General features: G+C 48.3%; 2 protein-coding genes across 2 annotated transcripts in view; one reads left to right on the top strand and one right to left on the bottom strand.

Annotated features, from left to right (window-relative positions):
• Positions 1-632: 632 nt before the first annotated feature.
• The window catches only part of PYD2 (pyrimidine 2), a 112364-nt gene continuing 98152 nt past the window's right edge, over positions 633-14844 (top strand). The window contains exon 1 of the mRNA XM_087395715.1: positions 633-1050. Coding sequence (XP_087251841.1) covers positions 955-1050 — 96 coding nt within the window. The 5' untranslated portion in view covers positions 633-954. The remainder of the gene's footprint in view (positions 1051-14844) is intronic.
• Positions 10088-13066, bottom strand: LOC147886650 (uncharacterized). Its single transcript, XM_087395047.1, has 3 exons — positions 13010-13066; positions 11591-12193; positions 10088-10354 (listed from the first exon to the last, which is right to left on the bottom strand). Exons 1-3 carry the CDS (start codon positions 13064-13066, stop codon positions 10088-10090), a joined length of 927 nt encoding a protein of 308 aa, XP_087251173.1.

The following is a 14844-nucleotide window of genomic DNA, read 5'->3' as shown; positions in this document are numbered from 1 at the left end:
GCTTGTAAATATTTCTATTGCAATCAAGTGCGTTCTTGCGACCGTTTGGCACTCCATCTAGTACCGCTCTGCCAATAACGTCATCATGCCATCTTGTGGGTTGTGTCCTCGTGGTGCACGTTGAAGCGCACGCACAAGAAAGCAAAACGTGGGACGGGTTGAGGGCACGTGAAAGCGAGTGGGGAACGGTGAGGGCCATTTGCATTCTCCATACCATTGTACAAACCGTGAACCGTTGGGTACCGAACCGGGACATTGGGATTGCCCGAAGGGGTCTAACGTGCCGACCCACGTAACGGCTGTTAACTGTGAAAGGAAGTGGGCTGAACAGGACGTTGCGCAGAGGACGTTCCTGTGGGTCTTGGAGACCCGAGTGAACCTGCAGACCAAGGTGTGTGAAGCATAAGGGCTTGCCCAGTGGGGCGTGGTGTCAAGTGGGGAAAAACAGTGGACGGCCTGGGCAGGGGTCGTGTCGGGATAAGCTGCGCATAAAGGGGATTTGGTATCAGCAGAGACGTTAAGGGAGGCTGGGACTCGGAAACGGGTCCGACGTAAGGTGCTCGCAAACCGGAGACTAAGTCCGGAACCGCCGGGCCCTTACACTTAAAAGCTCCCACATTAGATTTTAATTTCGCGAAACATATTATTTTGCACGTGAGTAGGAATCCTGGGACGTGGATCAAAGAATCTATCTTTTGCAGAGGATTCTATTGAATATTCACAAATGATTGCAAAAAGACCTTGACCTTCGTACTGGTACCCGAAAAGATCGATGGAAGAGGCTCAAGAACTAGCTCAATAGCCCACCAAGAGGATCTGCAGGCCATTTTGAGGAGCATGCCAACAGTGTCGAGGTCGATTGAAAAATCAGCAATCCAACGCAATCGGTGTACAGAAGTAAATTAGGCCCTTTTAAGGATCTCCGAATTTCAGAGTGCTAATCGCATCTATAATATGGGAGCGAAAGGAGCTAAGTGCGCAATCCTGCAGCTCCTGCTCGTGTTTTCTCTTACAAGCGATGCATCCGCCGACGTCACTCCTCAAGATCGAGTAATCCTTCTGTGATGAGCGCCTGTTGTGTCTATGTAATGTAAAGCACAAAAGCGCCCAAAAACAGCTGACAGAAGTGACTGACCATTTGCAACAAGTGCCCCTCCCTCCCCTCCGCTCTTTCTATGGATAAGACGTCGTACGAATTCGTTTTAATACGCTAGTAATCAGAAGGTTGATTTGCATATGCATTCCTGATTGATCCTTAAGTGATTTATGTACGTTGATATCCCCCCGCATCCTCTCTCTCTCTCTCTCTTGCATCTTTCATTTCTTACCTTCGTTATTAAAAAAAAAAAGAATCTTTAACAGATAGGACTGACAACAAAGGAATCGGAAGGTTGCCGTTCACATAATAGGGGGCCTTTAGGTGACATTTTGGTGTAACTCATCATGGCACTAACGATAACAACTAATGAATCCATTTCCGTCTTCCAACAAAAGAAGGCCCTTCTTGTTAAGAAAAAAATTCACAACGCTGGCAGGGGTATTTTAAACGAAGCGCACTTGGGAATATCAAGTAAGGCTATGTAAAAGGACAGCAGATAGAGGCAGCCAATTCTGGAAATGAGCAAAACGTTAGGGAGAGGCACTTCTGCTTTGACACTCAGAGGTCTTGGGATACATGATCAAGCTGTGACTCCTGGAAGGCCAGGCACATAATTGCAGACAATTAGAGCTCATCGCTGGCTATGATCGGATGCATCCACACCATGCAAGATTTGGATAGCATGTCAAAACAAGAGAGCTTGCTCTTTACAGCTAACTTCCCACAGTGGAAGAGATCACACAAAGTTGCATAAGCAACTGTTCATGAAATTATAGATAAAACACTTCAGATCTAGAGAGCCAAAATGAATATGTATTTATGTAGAAACCAATTACAAACCTGCCAATACATGCTGCCAATACATGTACAACACCTACAGCATGCTGGCGCTGAGGTAAGGCACCGAAATGCTGTACCTTCTGCAGGACACTGCTGTGTTTCTTCAGTAGCAATGAAGGACGAGCTCCTCTGCTGGCTTCCTGTGCACGAATATGTGCACTTCTACCTGGGTGCAGATCTGCACTGTTTGTGTGCCCTGGAAGGGCACTGACTAATGCCCCCCAAAGGGGGCCCCTTTTATAGGGGCTGTATTGGCCGGCTGACCTAGTCAAGAGGGATAGTCAATTTGTAAGGTGCATCTGCGAGTAGCTCGTAAGTCTTGGGTGATGATGTGCTGCTCTGGCAAAGGCAGCTCTTTGAAGACTCTCGAGGCGCCCACTATCAAGGCCAATCCCATCTCCCATCTAGTTCATCGCATGTATCTTGAAAATCCCAGTGGACGTCCTCAGTCATCTACAAAGTACTCATTCCACATAATGGGCTTTTTGTCCCTCTCATCCTGCGGAACTCCTGAGAGGGAAATTTTGATCAGATCTGACATCAGGCTGTGATAAACGCTGTCACGAGCGGAGAAGATCAGAGTCTAACGTGGCATCTGTGAAAGTCCATTTGGTGCTCAGGAGCCAATACCTCTTTGTGGGAAGTGCAACTTGAGTGAACAAGTCCTTCCAAGGCTCATTGCCAAGCAGGATCTCTTTGATGACCAAGTTATCTAGCAAGGCTTTGCATTGGATGTTAGGATAAATAATTTTAAGGCCTCGCTCATGTCTAAGTAAGATGATGGTACTCCAAGCCACCCTGGCCCTCATGCTAATTTTATATGAATCTCCTGAGCTGACTAATGATAAGAAGCACCAATTGAGAGCGATGTAAGCTGTAGATGCTAGTAAACCTTGTTCACCATGAGGGCTATTGAGGCTAAGTCTAGGTGTCACATGCACCCCTGCACTTATGTGCAAGGTGACAACTAGCTTCATCGACAAAGTGCAGATAGTTCCTATGATAGGATATTGTTGTCGTATGCCTATCCAAGGACAGTCAGCCATGAGCTACATAGTTCAGTCTCTCAGCCTTAGGTCAAGTCAGAAATCAAGTCCTTGTTCACTAGTAGCCACTGGAGAATAGTAGGTTAGTGTTTCCGTCTTAGGGTTCTAGATAGGTCTAGGTCTCAGCCTAGGTTAGGAGCTCAGAAGGGGCTTGTAGGCCTGTTTCAGGCTGGTTGGCTCAGCACTACCAGCCCCACAGCCCCCCATTTAACGGGGGGCTTGCTGGCCTCGTTTCCCATCCAGCTCCCCAGCAATCTAGCCTTCAAGTCTCCAGCCCGGTGCAGCCCTCAGCCCTTCCAAACATCCCCTGCAAGACAGCCATCAGTTCAGCAGTCCCTAATGGTGATCCAGGAAGGTGTCAATGCAGCACCATAGCCCAGCTTGGAGTTGAGGTTTGGGGTTCCTGTCTCAGCAGCTTTCTTTTCCAGTTTTCAGCTCTTTTTACAGTTCTTTCACAGCTCTCTTTAGCTCCATCTCTCCCAGCTTTCATATAGATCTCTCAAGCTCCATAGCTCAGATTTCCGTCTTCCCTTACTCACGCAGCTCCGCTGCATGCCCGGTGACAGACAAGCCTCTTTAATAGCCTTGCACAGTGGTCCACATCTTCCGTGTGGGCAGCGTTGGTCTTGGTTGAGATTGGGGCATTTGTGGGTTAGCTTTCTGTATCGAAGGGTCATCCTCAGATTTGCATCCCGAGCTTTGTGAAGGAGAGTCGTTTGTATCTTTTGCAGTTCTCCAAGTATAAAGTAAATTCTTCCCCATTTTGGGAGGGAGATCCTCAGTGGGTACAGGGACCCATCGTCTACATTCCCTCTCTAACCCTCTCTCTCTCTCTCTCTCTCATGGTGCATATGCATGCGTCTTGCACAAAGGTTTAAAGAAGGTCTTGCTGCGCATTACACGATCATTAACCATTGCATGTTCCAATAAAGCAACTTTCTCTTCATGGTTTGTATAACTGGAGCAAATTTCTAGATGGGGTCACATACATGCCTAGCTGGCATCCCAAACATTTGGCAGTGGTACCTCTCTCTAGTTATCTCAATCCAAGATTCAATCCTCCATCTTGGTGTATCTACATCACTGATCCAAAATACAATGGATTTGTGCTAGTTGATGAGTGCTCCTACGGCACAGTAGAAATCCTCCAAAGCTGCCTTGAAGCATCATAAATTCCTGAAAGAGGCCTCTAGAATTATAGCTGCAGCATCTATCTGCAAGCTCATAGTCAAGAAGCTCCTCGTCATTCTTGATGGGACAACCCTCTTTGAAGAGGGAGGGTCTGGTGGAAACTGCTAACTGATCTGGTAGTAGACGTGTCCCCATTATGGGCGCAAAATAAAGAGAGGCAAAAACCACTAGAGAAAGGATATCTTGTGAGAAAGTTTCTGACGAGCCCAAGCTGAAGGTAGGGTAGACTAGGTGGCTATAGTAGGGGCAGTGGAGTCTAAAGAATCGCCCTTGGGGTGTGCGAGATAAAATGTCATCATTACTAGGATCCTAAACCAGGTCCCTAATCTTATCAATAATGTCATCAGTGGGATCTCCAACCACATCCTCATCAGCTAGCAAATTCAATGGAGAGGTTTGACATTCTCTTCTCAAAATTGGTAGACACAAAATTAGACACGCTAGTGTCTTCAACAATTGCTTCTCTTCAATCACATATAATTTTGCTACATCATGATACTAGTCAACATAAAGGTTGTTGAAGTCCACATCACCCTGTCCATGTCTTCTCACATTATTTAGGAAGTACGAAAGTATTCGTCTCATTGGTCTAGATTTTGGTCCAGAGTTTGTTGGAGTCTATGGGCAAAAAACCTTTGGCATCTGTCCAGATTGTAGCATTGGACCCATTGTATATAGTTCTAAACCATTTTAGATGGGCCTGGCTTGTCATCCAACTCTGCTGCACCTACCTGAATGACATGTGGGCATCTACAGTAGCAGGGAACTTAGGTGCTAGGCACACTATATTGCACACCATCAAGCATTGACACGTCAAGAAAGAAACCTGCCACATCATCTTGTCATACAAATAGGAATATTTCTTGGTACCACATCATCTATAGTCACTTTAGATTAGTTGGACAACAACCGTCCTTCTCTTGGATTTTGAAAAGGCCTACGACAGGGTGGAGTGGTCCTTCCTGGAGGGCACTATGCGGAGATTGGGTTTCTCAGACAGATGGGTCAGAGGAGTTTCGGCGCTTTATGCGGGGAGCTCTAGCCAGATGCTTATTGGAGGATACACGGGCGAGGCCTTTCCTCTCTCTTGCTCAATCCGCCAGGGCTGCCCACTCGCTCCCTTCCTCTTCTTGTTCGTGGCGGAGGCTTTGGAATACTACTTGAGATCACAAGTGGCGGGCCTCATAGGTTGAGTCTCCCAATCCGACAGGAGGAGGAACTGCTTGACTCTGAGTTTACAGATGACATGGCCTTGTATGTTGAGGGTACCACAGCGAGTTTGGAGAGAGTCAGGGGAGCCCTGGCTATCTACTATGAGGCCTCGGGTGCGCGGATCAACTGGACAAAGTCTATAGGTTTCTTCACAAGCTATGAGGAGACACAGGAAATCCGTGAGTGGGGGAGTGACTTTGGCTTCAGATGGATACCGCAGGGCCAGACAACGAGATACCTCGATTGCCAAGTTGGTATTGACATTACAGCAGAGCAGTAGATCGCCCCGGTCCTTGAGAGTGTTCGGCGCAAGCTTCTCTACTCGAGCTCGACCAAGCTCTCCCTAGCAGGGCGTGCCTTAGTGGCAACCAGGTCCTTGCCACAGCCTGGTATATTGCCTCCTACTGGTGCTTTCACAGAGGATGCATTGGGCAGCTCCGACCCTTGGTTCGGAACTTCCTTTGGGCTGGATCAGACGGCATGCGGAATGTTAGAGCTTGGGTCGCTTGGCAGACAGTGATCATGCCACAGGCACTAGGAGGCTTGGGTATCATAGATCCGGAGATGCAGAGCAGAGCCCTTTTGGGCAAGTTGGTTGTTCGCGGCCTCACCTCAGGTGCAGAGCCTTGGAAGCTTCTCTTACAGCAAGGGCTTCTCAGGAACACCCCACGCACCGGAGGATAGTGGTAGTCTTCACACAGGTGGATCTTCTCAAAGACCCTTGATGAGGAGCCTTCACAGGGTCTGGCAAAGACTAGTAGGGGGTCTCATTCGTGCTCCGCCCAGATGCAGAGAGGACTTTGAGCGTCAGCCCCTTATGTGGCACCCAGAGATCCGAGATCAAGAGGGGCATATGCTCGGACAGCGGACGCACATTGGTTGGGCACAGTGGGATAGTGGTCTGGCCGGGTCTTTTGGCAGATGGAGCAGATTACCCATGGAGGCAGAGGCGAGGCTTGGCGCCATAGTGCATCTGCGAGGGGCAGGGCAGCCGATGAGAGAGATTGACCCAGCCATCCTTGAGTCCTAGTGGGAGGGACTTCGCGTTTGGAGGGACATCATTTGGTTGGGGCAGTTCTCTTGGATTGGTGTCCCTTTGAGGATGATGATGCAGCGAGGTAGCATGCACCCCGGCTTCTACCGTGTAGGACCTGGAGGCCTACTTCATCCGCTCACTGAGAGAGACCCTGAGATGGATGGGAGTCTTGATGGGATTCACTGGCAGATGATCAAAGTGGTGGGACGTTTGGGAAAGGAGTGGCACATTGACCCTCCCAGTATCTCAGAGCAAGATGCTTGATGGCGCCTCTGGTTGTGGGAGGGTAGACCCTTGACGGAGGTCCAGTGGGATCCGGGAGAGTGGTTTTGGCCCTCCAGGGGCGGCCTTGCCGAGCAGATGGACAAGATGCCCTTCTTTTCCTACACCACACGGATTGGCAGGAGGCTTCAGATGGACTCTTCGAGGTGGACCCCCTCGAGGGAGCGGCATTGGGTGACCCAAAGAGTGCCCTGAGATGTTCGTTCCAGGTTTTGAACGTGGTTATGGTCCAATTTGCGGGCGAGGAAAATATCCTACTTCTTCTGGCTGGCCGCCCGCGGAGGCTTGACCATCAGACCGTGGTTGGGTGGAGCAGATGCGAGTGGAGGGGAGTGCCATTGTTGCTCTGGTGGTTTCTTGGAGACAATTCCACATTGCCTTTGGAGCTATTGCAGAGAGTAGCGAGGATTTGGATGGGAGCCCTCAGGATCATGACTTGTATGTAGAGTCTTCAGAGGGACTACACCTGGGGGGGATGGTGGCTTGGTTGACTAAGGGAGGACATGCGTTCCAGATTGATGAGTTCTCTCCAGCCTACCAGATACAGGGTCAAAGCATTTAGAGGATAGCGCTCCATGAGGCAATCCCTCCTAATAGCCTAGCTCCCCTTCCTCCTCCGGAGGACAGCGTTTGGGAGGTGGTAGCCAGTATCAATGCGTGGAACATTTGGGTGGCTCACTGCAGTCTCGTGATGTGAGCATCCGGTTCCACCCTCGGCTACCATGGTCGCCATCTGGCAGGATATCATTTACACTCTACACTCCACTTGGGAGCGTGGGACTCCAGGCTCTCAAGCGACTATTGAGAGGCGTGCCCGATTCTGCAAGGCTTGGCTTGCATGAGTTTTCTACATCTTTACTCCGCGAGGGATTCGCTGGTTGTATAGTCCCCCCACTTGGCTGTTAGCCCCAGTACCAGAGATCCCCTAGGCAGTGAGCTGGGTTTCTCTGGAAGAGGCCGGTTTTTTTCTTTTAGCCTTTTCCGTTTTTTCCATACTCAGCACCTCTGGGGCTGTTGTTTTGTATGAAGTCTTTCAAGCATTAATAGAAGGTTCCTTTCTTTGAAAAAAGAAAAAAGGAAAAAAAAAGTTGGACAACAGTCAAGTATTCATGGTTTAATTTGCTTTAGGTCTAGTTATGAATTGAATTCTCCGTAGTTTGGGTTAATTTCTGGCTCTCGAGTGTACTACTATGAATGAATCATGCCAAAGAGCATCATGACTTGTAGTCGCTTTATCTTATTCCATTCTGGGGCCCTACCGAAAAACCACCTCATACATAGTTGCTGGTCTGACTAGTTGTAACATGCAATGGTAATTTAATCGTGTAATTCACAGCAAGACCCTCTTAAAACCTTTAGCGAGGAATAAGCGTTGTTTACCATAGAGAGAGAAAGGAGATGAGGGTAGAGAGAGAGTAGAGTCGACAACCGATTGGGTCCCTGTACCCACTGAGGCCCCCTCCCCCAATCAGGGGAGAATTCGCTTTATACTTGGAGAGCTGAGAAATACAAAGAACACTCTTCAAGAGAGCACGGAATGCACTTCTAAAGAGCTCACTGTGCACACGTATAGCATACTTAAAGACCTGAGAGGCAACGCCGACCAATACCGAGACCTTGATGCTGTCCACACTAGGATTCTTCTACAAGGCCAGGAAGAGGCTTGTGCTGTCTACCAGAAATGCAGGGTTATTGCGTGAGTGAGAGAGCGATAGCTGAGAGTAATAGATACTGAGAGAGAGCTGAGATATGACTGAGAAACTAGAGCTAAGAAGTAGGCTGTGTAGCCTGTAAAGAAAACTGAGAAAAGCTGAGGAGACAGTGTCCAAACCTCTCTCCATTTGCTGGTCCAAACCTCCGACTGTTGTGCTGCGTGGACACCTTCAGATCAGGCTGAACTGATGGCCAAGGGAATGAGGCTAGAGCAGGGCCAGCAGAACTGAGGATCTCAGGGGCTGCACAAGCAGGCTGGAGTGGAGCTTGTAGGAGAGCTGAAGGCAGGAGCACTAAATGAGGAAAGAGGGCAACCAAGGGGCCCTTTTATAGGGCTTGACTAAGCCAACCCAGTCTGTAAACAGCCGACTGAGTCGGTCTGTTTTACAGACTGGTTGGCTTACAACCAGCCTATAAAAAGCCCTCCCTGGCTCATTTGCCAAGGGAGTTTTTGGGCAGTCTTTGCAGGCTGCCTTCCCTGCTTACCTGTCCAGCCTTTGGGGACCCTAAAGGGACTATCTTTGTCCAACCACATTGCTTCATGGGTACCTCGATCACGGAACTTGGTGTAAAACTCACGGATCTTGCGTCTTGACCCATGCTTGAATTTATGAAGAAGGATCTGTTCTGGCTGCAAAACTTCGGCTTCATCAAGACCTTCAGGTTGTTGCTCGTCGAAAATCTCTGAAAGAGGAGGTCCAAAATATGGCTTTAACCAAGCTACATGGAACACGTTGTGCATAGTTCAAATGTCTGGTAGGCGTAACTTCATTGAGACATCGTTGATCTTTTGAATAACAGGGAATGGTTCGAAGCTCCTGAAGGATAGCTTAGGGCATCGCTTGCCCACCTGCTTCAATCTTTGCTTGATAATGCGTAAATACACCCATTGACCCTCTTTATACTGGACATCTCGTCTGGACTTGTTAGCCTGGCGCGTATACGATGCTTGAGCTTTGGTGATGCGGCCTTTCACGGACTCCGTAATCTCTGCCATTGATTCGGTGGTTTTGTTGACTTCAAGAGTTGGAGACACCATTTGGGTGAGGAGTGAGGTAAATCGCCGTCCAAACGCCGCTTCATAAGGTGTGCGACCAATACTCAAAGAATAGGTATCGCTTGCACAAGCGGAAGAAATTGCTCCCACTTTCCCTGAGCATCATGACAATATGATTTCAATTATACTTTTCTGTCTCACCGTTCGATTGCGGATGGAAAGCGCTAGACATCTGCAGCTTAGTACCAAAATTATCAAACAAGGCTCGCCAAAAGCTAGATGTAAACTTTGAGTCCCTGTCGGATGTGATGGTCTTTGGCAACCCTCCAATGGGACACCAATACTTGATAAACAAACGAGCTACATCTTCAGCGCTGGCCGTTTGTTTGCAGGGAATGAGCATATAATATTTACTAAAGCGACAAACAAGAGTAAGACATTGAGTATAATGCGTACCTGCGGATGCTAGAAGTGGCCACACGAAATCCATACCTATGTCCTGAAAAGGACCGTCGGGGATTGGCAATGGCATAAGTAAGCATGCCGCTTTCTTGTGGGAAGCCTTGACCTTTTGGCATATTTGACAATTCTGCACATAGCCATATACGTCCTTCCGCATCTTTGGCCAATAGAAATAGTGCTCTAACTTCTCCAAAATCCTGTTGATACCTCTACGTGCCAAACTCTGCTGACTCCGCGTACTGTGCCTTCCTACTATCAAGATCCTTTCCTTTGATTTCGAGCACAGTGGCCTGCTCAATGGTCTGGATGGCAGCTTTCCGACTGAGAGCATCTGCAACGGGGTTGTTTTTGCCGGGAACGTACTCAATCATTCCCCCAAACTGCTGGAATATCTGGCTCCACCGCTGTTGCTGATCACTCCCGTGCGTACTAGGCATTGTCTGAAGCCACTTAAGGGCTTGGTGATCTGTCTTCACCGTGAAAGTCCGTCCGTATAGGAAAGGCTTCCAATGTTTTAATGTCTGAATGACATTGAGGAGCTCTCTATCATACACTGAATAGTTGTTTTCGGCATCGTTAAGCTTTCTGCTATAGTATGCCACAGGCCTATCCTCTTGCTGTAAAACTGCCCCTATGGTGACATTGCTAGCGTCTGTGATTGCCAGAAATGGATCATCCCAAGAGGCAATCTTCATAACTGGTGCAGTCGTGGCCAACCGTTGCAAGTTGTGGAAAGCCTGCAAAGCTTTGCCTGTGACTTGAACTTTTTGTCTGCGTGTCTTTACCCCCTTGAGTAAATCTGTAAGAGGGGATGCGTATGTTGAGAAACCCTCCATGTGCGAGATGTATGCTTGACACAAACCCACAAAGGAGCGGATCTCTTGGGCTGTCGTGGGGACAACCCAACTTGTGATAGCTTGGATCTTCTCAAGAATCCCTTGAGTACTAATGATGTAGCTCAAATATTGAATTTCCAGCAATCCGAATTCACTTTTCTTTGCGTTGAGATATAGATGGTTATCACGTAATAACTGTAGGGCACATCGCACATCCTTAATATGCTGCTCGGCTGTCGCGGAAAAGATAAGGATATCATCAAGAAAGATGAACAGGCACTTCCCAATATACTCTGCGAATTCTCGGGACATTATCTTGTTGAATGTTGGTGGTGCATTCTTCAGACCAAAGGGCATGACGACGAACTCGTAATGAGCTCGCTCAGTTCGGAAAGCTGTCGTTGGGATGGCAGCTTCAAAAATCCGGACTTAATGGTAGCCACTCTTGAGGTCAATCTTTGAAAAAAATATTGCACCATTGAGTCTTTCCAAGATGTACTCGATGCGGGGCATAGGAAACTTGTTGCTTACCGTAAGCTTGTTGAGTGCTCTGTAGTCGACACATAGTTGTGCGGACTTATCCTTCTTTGCTACAAATAGAATGGGTGCAGCAAAAGGCGAAGAAGAAGGTCTAATAAACCCTGCGCGCAGTAATTGAGACAATTGCTGCTCTAACTTCCCCTCCATAGACTTTGAAAGTCGATAAGGGAACTTACTTGGAGAGTTGATGCGATGGTCTTCCGGTCGGTTGGGAGGCAGCTGGGGTGGCAGATCGTCCCGGAGCATGATGTCTTTGAACTCTTGGAGTAGATCCACCATTGCTTGCTCCATCGGAGGAGCGGCTTGAACTGCAGTGATTTGGCACTAGACATAGACAAGTGCACACATGGCACCCTTGCAGGCGGCGCGATCTGCTTGAATATGAGAGATTAATGGAATCCTTGGTATGCTCCGATCACCGCGTATCATGGTGGGCTCAGGTAAACCTTCCACAATTGTGAAGGTGTCCTGCCACCAATCAGGCTTCGGAACATGCTCACGGAACCATTGAATCCCGAGGATCATGTCGCACCCCATCAAAGGAGTCAATATAAAATCCCACGTAAACATGGTTTTCTGAACTGAAAAAGTGAATTGGATGGCCTTATGCGTGATGTGTGTGCGTAAGCCGGGCATGAACCCATCCACTGCAAGCTCGTGAGGCACCAAGGTGCACCCCACTGTCTTGGCAAGCTGAGGGGAGATGGCATCTTCTGAACTCCCCATATCAAACAGGACAATAAAATGATGCCCGTTAGCTGTGCCGTACGCTCGAATGAGTGTCTTCTTTTGATCTGAGAAGTCGTCCTCCTTCTTACCTTGAAAGACCACCGTGGGAATGGCGTTCAAAGTAGGGAAGACGGCATTCGTAGCTGAGGATGGAGGCGGGGCTCGAAGAGCCAATACATTGGTGACGGACGAAGCAGGTGCTTTCGCAGCCTTTTCGACAAGCCACTTCAGACAATCCTTCCTGCCATGCCTAGTGATGTGGTGGCAATGAAAGCAACGATGTTCTTGGTGGTACCGCTTCTGCTCGTTGGGCTGTAGATAGCCTCCCGTAATACCCACTTTAGCCTTCTCATCCGGAGTCATCTTTGGCTTGGACTCCTTTTGACCAGAAGCCTGGCCGTCTTTCTTTTGGAACTGGTTGTCCTTCTTTTGATCCTTACCCGCTGTGTTATTTGACTGCTGCGGGGCTTTGGAATCTTTCTGGACCTGCTTGGGCTTTCCCCCGTTCAACATCATCTCTTGATTCTGTGCGAGAGTTAGCGCCCGCTCGTAATCCGGCGGGTCGAAGTTCCGAATGGTAAAACGTATGTTCGTGTCCAATCCTTGAATGAATTGCTTCATTTTGGCACTCTCCGTCACGCCCAACTGTTGCGCCAGCGTGATGACCTTGTTACTGTATGTCAACACAGGCAAACCATTCTGGGAGAGATGAGCGAACTCATCCTCCAGGTTAAGCATATATTGGGGTGGGAGAAAACGGGATTTGAGGTCGATCACAAACATTGCCCAAACGAAATTCGTCTTAAACGTTTTTGGGTCAGTATGCTTACTAGCCCAATGTTGCCACCAAGTCACCGCCTCACCTGTAAGATGAGGGGTTGTAAGGTGGACTTTATCTTGCTCATCTTGAATCCGTGCTAATGGAAAATGAGCTACAAACTGATGAATAAAATGTAAAATTGTTGAATGGTCACACTTACCATCATACTTAACAAAATTTGGAGTAGATGGAGTGAGTGGTGTTACCTTTGTCGATGGCGAAGCTATGGCGGAGACGGCCGCTGCGCTCAAACTTGCCTGCATAGCGGCTAACATCTGTTTGTGTTGGAGAAGCATCGCCTCTCGGTCTAGCTTTTGTTGCCTTTCTGCCTAGGCGAGCTCTACGCGTTGCAGTGCCTCCTCATTTTCGCGTTCCTCATGCATCAACAAGAGCAGTTTTTCAAAATCTGTGGTTCCTCTTTCTTTGCATCAACAAGAGGAGTTTTTCAAAATCTGTGGTTTCTCTTTCTTCCAGCAGCTTTTCTGCTTCTTTTTCCTCCAGACGTTGCTTTGTCTGGTCCAGCTGTCTTCTGCTTTCTTCCAGCTTGGATGAATGTTCTTCGAGTTGCTGCAGCAAGACCCGATTCTGCTCTAGAAGGTTCGCCATCACTTCTTGAGCATTTGGCGGAAGCGTATCTTGTTGGTAGTCTTTCTCCTCTTCAAAGTCTTTGAGGTTGAAATCTTTTCCTGACCCTTCCATAACGCTTGATTGTGTGTCCTTTCCGGATTCCAACACAACCATACACTCGCGGTAGTCAAGCTGGATACAGACCAAAGCTCTGATACCAATGTAACATGCAATGGTAATCTAATCGTGTAATTCATAGCAAGACCTTCTTTAAACCTTTAGCGAGGAATGAGCATTGTTTACCATAGAGAGAGAAAGGAGATGAGGGTAGAGAGAGAGTAGAGTCGACAACCGATCGGGTCCCTGTACCCACTGAGGGCCCCCTCCCCCAATCAGGGGAGAATTTGCTTTATACTTGGAGAACTAAGAAATACAAAGAACACTCTTCAAGAGAGCACGGAACGCGCTTCTGAAGAGCTCACTGTGCACACGTATAGCAGACCCAAAGACCTGAGAGGCAACGCCAACCAATACTGAGACCTTGATGCTGTCCACACTGACGATGTAGGATGCTTCTGCAAGGCAAGGAAGAGGCTTGTGCTGTCTACCGGAAATGCAGGGTTACTGCGTGAGTGAGAGAGTGATAGCTGAGAGTAATAGATACTCTGAGAGAGCTGAGATATGACTGAGAAACTAGAGCTAAGAAGTAGGCTGTGTAGCCTGTAAAGAAAACTGAGAAAAGCTGAGGAGACAGTGTCCAAACATCTCTCCGTTTGCTGGTCCAAACCTCCGACTGTTGTGCTGCGTGGACACCTTTAGATTAGGCTGAACTGATGGCCAAGGGACTGAGGCTAGAGCAGGGCCAGAACTGAGGATCTCAGGGGCTGCACAAGGAGGCTGGAGTGGAGCTTGTAGGAGAGCTGAAGGCAGGAGCACTGAATGAGGAAAGAGGGCAACCAAGGGGCCCTTTTATAGGGCTGGACTGAGCCAACCCAGTCTGTAAACAGCCGACTGAGTTGGTCTGTTTTACAGACTGGTTGGCCTACAACCAGCCTATAAAAAGCCCTCCCTGGCTCATTTGCCAGGGGAGTTTTTGGGCAGCCTTTGCAGGCTGCCTTCCCTGCTTACCTGTCCAGCCTTTGGGGACCCTAAAAGGACTCCTAACCTAGGCTAAGACCTAAACTATAAGATGGAAAAACTTAACCTACTGTTCTCCAATGGGTACTAGTGAACAAGAAATGACTTACTGACTTGACCTAATGCTGAGAGACTGACCTATGTAGCTTGTGTGTGACCTGTCCCTGGAGAAGGGCTCACAAAGGGGTCACAGCATACGACAAAATCTCCTATCTAGGAACTATAATGCACTTGTCGATGTAGCCAGTGTGTCACCTTGCACCCAAGTCCAGGGGTGCATGTGACACTAGTCAATAAAAAAGGAGTATCTTTTGTTTTGGATCCTAGAAGTGTACCT

The sequence above is a fragment of the Dipteris shenzhenensis genome, chromosome 24 (assembly GCF_047967505.1).
Source record: "Dipteris shenzhenensis isolate YYH24624 ecotype China chromosome 24, Dip_SZ_1.0, whole genome shotgun sequence".
NCBI lineage: Eukaryota > Viridiplantae > Streptophyta > Polypodiopsida > Gleicheniales > Dipteridaceae > Dipteris > Dipteris shenzhenensis.
Note: the sequence above shows the minus strand (reverse complement) of the source record. Positions and strands in the feature narration are given on the sequence as shown.